Below are 8,017 nucleotides of genomic sequence, written 5' to 3'. Positions count from 1 at the left end.
CTAACTAGCACCTGCATTCAAGTAAATCACAACTAACTAAAAGTACGTTGGATGACACTAAATTCACCAACAGCTATGTCTTTTGAATTGATCTTAATCGACATCAAGGTATATCTGTTTCTCACCGATTTTGCATTACTATTTCTTACACTTTAATATTTATAGAATTTATTTCGCTTTGGTTGATAACTCTGTTCCATATTTTAATTTTATAAATTAACAGTACATAGATGTTTAAACCGCTTATCACATATGATTCCTATTCTATTTTAATTTATAGGGCAACAAGATTCAGGCTTCGATTGGCAAAAACTTGATCCACTTCTTTGAAGACACATTTAAAGAGGGAAGTTCTTTCCATCTATAAAATTTTGGTGTTACTGAATGCGATGACAAAGTAAAACTCAACTGAAGAAAACATTTATGGGAAGAAATACATTGCATGGATTTTATGTGCTTGTATTGATGCTGAATCCTTTGTCTAGGAAAATCTATATCTATACTGTATCTTGAATACAAACTGAAATAGATGGTTGAAGGTCGGGTACAGTTATGTTGGTTGCTATATTTTATGGCGAAGATCAAATAGCTTCTTATGATGCAAGGATGTTATTGGCTGGCTCTGTTACTCTACAAATATAATGCACTTCATATGATTTTGAAGAAGAATTCCGAAAAGGCAGCAAATGCTTGGTTATAATGGGTTGCTACTTGCTAGAGTAATATATATAATGTAGAAATAAATCTCAGGAAAAAATGTTGTTGCTTTAGTTCGAACCCACAACGATGCGTTAAACACTTACAGAACTTAACCATTTACCTAAACTTACATTTCTGTAATGATTTCCACCTGGTATTATTTTAACCCCTAAGTCGGTTGCATTTCTGAATTGATCAACAGATGCAATCAAATGACATAAAAGGTCTTCTCTGGGTAGAGGTCCAATCAAACCCTGTCAAAGTTTAATAAGGTTACCAAATCTACCATCTTTTAATGAACCACAAACATAATATGGCTATTGGTTTCTGCCACAAACTTCTATCTTTCAAATTGTTTTTGACTAATGATGAACTCGGAGTCAATTTGAGTACAGATGCACAAACATTCAAAGGCCTGTATAACCTAATTAAAATACATTAAACATATATTGATCAATTACTATATTCATCTTCACCCCCCGAGAATCTGGGAGACTGACCCAGCTTTTCATAACAATTTCAACAGATATACTCGGTTAAAGACTTACATATAAGTGTCCAATATACCTAACTTTTAAAAAATTTACAAACAAAACAACCTTAAATCTGCATTTATTTCATATGTTCAAGACAGAGACACATTGTGCGCGCATACATATACAATATATTTGATGACATAGACATGTTGTATATCCACCCTTCAACACATGCGTAGATGTTGATGCTTCAATGCCTTGGGCTTTGGTGCTTCCACCTCTTCTGCTACGTGAGGTTTCTTTTGAATAGCAAAAGAAATAGAAGCATCTACTTGCTTGACTTCACCAGTTATCTTGCTAAAATTTGGCTGATCGATCATCTTCCAAAAGTAGTTCTCAACATGTGGATACTCAGACGTGATGCTCTTGGGCGTCAAAAACTCAAAACCCAGAAGCAAGTTGCATGTGGTGATGATGTCAGCCAATGTCACAGAATCACCAACTAGAAAACTACGTGATGCAAGATGTCTGTTTAGAACACCAAGCCCTCTGTTCACGCCAGCAACAAAAACCTCCTTAGCCTTCAAATCATACACACATATCTATTATTAGTTGAAGCTTCCATGAAAATCAATTATTACAATGTAAATATCTAATTTAAAACAACACATACGAGTATAAAAGTAGAGTTATTACTTATAAAAAAAACAAAAATGTAAATGAATAAGCCTTTTCAATGTTATAGTCTAACTGTGATTCAATGAACTTGGCCAAAATTAGTGTGTAAGAATTCAAATTATCCAACACTAGTCATTACAAGCCACCAAGCTGACATTGTTTTTATAAAGCGTATGGAATAGTTTACCATTGTAGAAGGTTGTTGATTAAATATGTTTTACTAAAGAATAAAGGAAGGAAATGTCCAAGCAAAAATAAAAAATAAAGAGTCAGTAGGTGCTGTTTGTTTTTTAAGATATTTTTGTCTGAAAATCTGCGAACCACGTCTATAGAGAAGATGTGATCTGAAGGTCTGTAAGCTGAAAACAGAAGACTGTTTGTTTTTTAGTCTGCAAAAGTCAATCTTATTCTGAATTAATACAATTATGACGTTTTAACGAATAGTTAACAATTAACCAATATAAAATTACAACATTTACAACATTTAGTCCCGCTTTTTACATGTTTTCAGGGATGAGAATACACGCTGTTATAATTACATTATTAAATGCTTTTTGTATTGACACGAGTACTATATATGCATATTGAGTTTGTACACAAAGCCTCTAGCTTGAATACTTTAAATACCATCGGTGTAGGCACAATTTAGATGGACGGATCCGTTAGGTTGACAACCTCACCCGCTATAAAAACTGTGGTGCATTTACTTTGAACATAATACATTCGTACAAGTGTATAAAATTTTTATGAGGTAAAGGCGGGTATAGTGGATTCTATACTCGGGTCATTGCTAGTATTCAGGTGCTCATAGATTATGCAAACGTTTCGCAACTTGGAGTTGTACTTGTAAAATCTCGTGGTCAAGGAAACTAAACTATATTTCTGATAACTGTTTTTCAGATACTATACAACGTTATTTAAAACTGTGGTTTACGAACAAATGAGATAAAACTTGATATGGTATTGTCTACAAATGATTGAAACTTGACATGGTAGTGTCAACAAACTTTTGAAATGGGACACGGAGTTGTCTACAAACTTTTATTATTAAAAGCTAGGCAGAAGGAAATCAATTCTAAATTTATATTTTAATTTACATTTTTAAAATAAAATGTCAACCAATATTATCTCTTATGATTGGATATGGATTGTTTAATATGCATTTTAGGTGTTTGATAAAATGTTCAGTCACGAGTTTCTTAGTCGGACTCTGTGATTCCACGGGTCATTAAACTAAATGACTTTAGCATTTACGTTCACTTAATACCTAAAACATATCATTAAACTGTTTCGTTTAAACAAACTCGTGGTTCCACGGATCATTTCACTAGTAATACTATTATATGTTTATAATAATAATGATTTTATTATTTGTTATTATCTTAATTCTTAATTCTTAAATATACATTATACAATTTATAACTGCATTAACTTTGCATAAATGAACTAAAACTACATAAAACAAAATGATTAACAGCCAAAAAAACTAACCAGCGCCATTGATTAAGGGATAAATGATCGCCTTTTTATACCGATCTGAACCGAATCTGAATTAAGATGTATAGATGAAAATCATATATATAATACATATACATATAATATTTAATATAACTAATTATATAATAATAATAATAATAATAATAATAATAATAATAATAATAATAATAATAATAATTAGTTACTTTATTCCTGCAGATGTGTTACTTTATTCCTGGGATTGTGGTCGCGATGTTTGTGTTGACTTGACAGGGTCTTCTCCTTTGACACAGTCTGGGCTTTCTGACTTTGTCCCTGGACGTGCTGTGATTAATGCGGCTCGTCGGAAGCGGGTCAAGTACGAATCTAGTTGTCTGGCGATTGGTTATGGTTTCATTCCTTTCTCATTTTCTTCCCTTGGGAAATTAGAGAAGGAGGCTGTTTCTTTGCTAAAGCGGGTTCAGAAGAGTTCGATGGCGCAAGATATTGGTGCCGGTGCTGCTAATCATATTTTTACTAGGATAGGTTTTGCTATTGCTAGAGGTGTGGGGGCCCAGATTGTCTCTAGGCTTCCCACTAATTTTTTGTAAGTTTTAAAACTTTTAAGTTTATTATTATTATTATTATAATAATAATAATAATAATAATAATAATATACAATGTTATACGAGTAATATAAGGCGTATAACTTAATCGCTACCTGATGCTGTTGCTGCGAGCCTTAATCTAGAGTTTACTTCAACGACAAATGTAAGTTTGGTCGAGTGCAAGAATTATGAAAGGCGAGTATATATCTGTCAAGTCAGGCCCATAATAAAATTATTTTGTCACGGCCTGTTAAGTAATTATATTTCACGGCCCAATATAATTTTATTAAAAATTATACGGAGTATTTGAGAACCCAATATGCTCCGTATAATTCTAAGGCAAATGACTCGAAAAAGTAACATAAGTTACTCAATTTAACAATAAAGTTAATACTGATTTTCTTAATACCAAAGAATTACGATTTTTAATTTGACACTACTTAGAACTACGAATTGAAAAAGTGTGAAATTGGGAGTAATACTTTGACGATCGTTAGTCAAAAATACACGGTTGGTCCCTGAAGGTACTTAAAATATTGCACCAAATGTCCTCTATATGTCTTCATTCCCACCACCACCACCACATATCATCGGAAACCACTACTGCCGCCACTAATCACGTCGAAACGTTAAGACCACCACCTCGGCCACTAATCACGTCAATTTTGACTTTTGTTGAGTTTGGGGTTTTGAAGATTTAGACCGATTCTGGAAAACCTAAAAATGTTGAAAGGTTGCCCTCAAAATCTTAGGTCATAATTCAAAGCATTGATTGAGATCTCACCATTTTTGTGTTAGAAAAAAAGTTTCTAAAATCGAGCATTTGGGTAGATTTTGTCATGCTTTTGTGAAATCTAAGAATGGAGAAAGATTGGTGATGGTAAACCGCTACAATCTGCACAATTTGGTGCATTTTTATCAAGTTTTGAGTTATGAGGTGGTTTCCATGTGAGCCGCCACCAACTATCACCTGTCGCCGCAACTCCCCGGAATCTGTAAAACGAATAACACATCTGCAACTCGCCGGATGAAAAGTTGTTCGATGATGATGAAGTTGTTCGATGATGGTGGTGATGAAGATGAGCGGTGCTGGGTTTTTTTTTTCAAGATTTGATAATGAAGAATGATAAAGAGGACGTTTGATGCAATCTTTTAAGAAACTTCGGGGACTAACGGTGTATCTTTGACTAACGATCGTTAATGAACTTGATGTTATCTCTAATTTCACACTTTTCCAAATTGTAGTTCTTTTTTGTGCCGAATTATAATCGTAATCCTTTTCGGGCATTAGCACCATATTAATTTTATTGTCAAATTGAGTAACTTAGGTTAACTTTTCGAGCCATTTGCCCATAATTTTATTGTTGTATATTGTAATGGCGAGAGGAATTAGGTTAGAAAATTTGCGGTTACAGGAAGTTTAAGAATTTTGCGGTTACAAGAAGTTTATGTGTGGAAGAATAGATAGAACTGCAATAACTTGAATGGTGTGTTTTAGGATGAGAGAGAGAATTCTTACCCACAATTTCTCTCCCTAAAATTCCCTCCGTACGTTCTAATATTATTAACCAGAATTTCACTTTATAAAATTCCATCAGTACATTCTAATCTTTTACCGATGGTGCCTTAACTCTTTTGAGCTGCCAGCTGCTTTCTCTTTTTAAATTAACCATTGACGCCTTGTAAATCGTCTCCGGATTTCCTCACCGACCACCGATATCTCGCGGTGGTTCAATTTTATTGCTTTCTGCCTAAATATATCTTCAATCGATTATCCTCTTTGTTTGGCTCCGCCAGTCACCGTCATCATTTAGTCTTTTGGGGGTTGTAGGTGGCGAGTTTCTTTGCGAAACTCTACATTCTCCTTGGTCAGATTTCAGTCAGGTACAAGGTTGTGTTCATTTTGGCTGGCTGAAGGTTTTTTTGTGTTTGTTTGTTGAAGCCCGATGACTCTGGTGGTATGGCCGTCGAAAGCGCCTACTGTGGGTGGTTGGCATCTGCTGGTTGCCATGGATGGTTGATAGCGATTATAAAATTGCTCTTGGCGGCTGATGGTGGCGAAAATCAGTGATAACGAACGCTGATGGATATTGGGGGCTGTCTGGCGGCCATTGGTGGCTGCCGACGACAGACAACGACTCTCGTGGCTGATGATGTTGTTAGCGACCGCCAGTGGTTGTCGGGGGTCTACGATGGTGCTGGTGGTGGTTGGCTGTCCTTGGCGGCTGCCGGCGGTAGCAAACTACTGTTTTGTTACTTGCTAAGGGTTTTCGGGTTTGTAAATATTTTTAAAAACATGTGGAAATGGCCTGGTGTCTATATGGTGTGATTCTGTGTGTTGTTCTGTTTAGTTGCTGCTCGTCTGGTTCGTTCATTCAATTTATCCCGTCGTCGAGTCTACTCGGGTGGATTCAGTGTCGTTGCCGACTAAGTTGACTTGGTTGACGTTGGAAAATAGATGTTTGCTGGGGTGGTCTCTCGGGGTCTTTTCTCAGCCCGAACGGGGGTTGGTTTTTAATTGGTGGGCTCAGTGCTTCTGTGGGTTGTTGTTCGGAGTGGACTTGGTGTTTATCGGATACGAGAGACTTATTTGGTTTGCAGACCTCGGGCCAAATGTTCTTGGGATGCCCGGTGAACGTTTTGATTATGTGGTTTTTGAAGAGTGACGGATGCGGGATTGGATACAGGATCGGGTTTATATGTGTGTGATAGGCTAATGTTAGGTGGTTTATTTTATGCGTAATTTTTTGGCAATTTCAATAGTGCTCGCTCTCTTTCAATGTGTAGGACGCACTAAGCGACAATTAATGAGTTTTGTTCGTTTGTGACCTAGTATTTCTACAATATATCCGTATGATCTGCTCAATATATCACCACCGATCATTTGATCTATTATATATATATATATATATATATATATATATATATATATATATATATATATATATATATATATATATATATATATATATATATATATATATTCAGAGAAATGAAAAGAAAATTCTTAGCTAAGAAAGAAATTAAATGGCGAGATTAGAACTAAAAAAATGGATTTATGGTGTGTTTGGATGAAACTAGCAGAAGCTGGAACTTATAGTTGGAGCCGGAGCTTATAGGCTAAAGATGGAGCTTGAACTTATATTTAAAGCTGGTAAATGGAGTTTATTATTTTTTATAAGTGTTTGATAAACTAGTTGGAGCTTATTTTCCAGTTCATAAGCTCTATTTTTTTTTCATAAGCTACTAGAGTTAACTTATTTTTTAAGAGCTTATGATTTTCATAAGTTCCATTTTTTATGTCTACCAAATAAAGCTTATGACTTAGAACTTATTAAAATCATAAGCTCAAGCTCCAATAAGCTTCCATAGCTTCAAGAAGCTGAGCTGTGTACCAAACACACCATTACGGGTGATATTCAACATTTTCAAGAGAGATTAACTAATTAGCTACGTAGTATTTCTTTTAATAGGCGGAAGAGAAGAGAGAGAGAAAGATAGATTGAGCTGTTAGAGTACGAGGAGTCGTAACACCGAACTAGGTGTTCAATTTTAGTAGGGGTGAGCAAAAAACCGCATTAACCGAACCATAACTATATTAACCGATAAAACCGCACCAAATTAACCAAACCAAATGGATAACCGCGGGTTTGGTTAACACTTTTGAATTAACCGCACTTTGTGGGTCGGTTACGGAAATAATAGGTACCCGCACCGAATTAACCGCACCCGTACCATTTAGTATTTTATATATGATCATTTTTATGGAAGATGATCAACATGTTAAAATATCTAACCTTTTAAATCAATGTGTAACATTATTTTGACGTTTAAGTTAGGAAAAGTTAATAGATATTAATTATACCAAATGGAAACACACTAATGAAAGACACTTTGATCTGCGACTTTCGGATGAAGGGAGAATAAAGTTTAAAGGAAAGTTTATTTATCAAGAACTTTACGTGAACTTATGTTTTGTCTAATTTATGGTCTTTTGCATCAATTTAGAGTGTAAAAACGACATTGATCTACTTTTATTTTCGATTAAAAATATGAGACAATGACTTAGTCTCATATTAAAATATTATTTATGTAGTATAG

General features: G+C 34.8%; 1 protein-coding gene across 1 annotated transcript; it reads right to left on the bottom strand.

Annotated features, from left to right (window-relative positions):
- Nucleotides 1-1,399: 1,399 nt before the first annotated feature.
- On the bottom strand, nt 1,400-3,353 carry LOC139859118 (elongation factor 1-gamma 1-like). Its single transcript, XM_071847925.1, has 2 exons — nt 3,345-3,353; nt 1,400-1,756 (listed from the first exon to the last, which is right to left on the bottom strand). The coding sequence occupies exons 1-2, from the start codon at nt 3,351-3,353 to the stop codon at nt 1,400-1,402; spliced, it is 366 nt and encodes a 121-aa protein (XP_071704026.1).
- Nucleotides 3,354-8,017: the final 4,664 nt, after the last annotated feature.

Source organism: Rutidosis leptorrhynchoides, chromosome 7, assembly GCF_046630445.1.
Source record: "Rutidosis leptorrhynchoides isolate AG116_Rl617_1_P2 chromosome 7, CSIRO_AGI_Rlap_v1, whole genome shotgun sequence".
In the NCBI taxonomy this organism is placed as follows: Eukaryota; Viridiplantae; Streptophyta; class Magnoliopsida; order Asterales; family Asteraceae; genus Rutidosis; species Rutidosis leptorrhynchoides.
The sequence above is the reverse complement of the archived record's forward strand: the minus strand, read 5'-3'. Positions and strand labels throughout refer to the sequence as shown.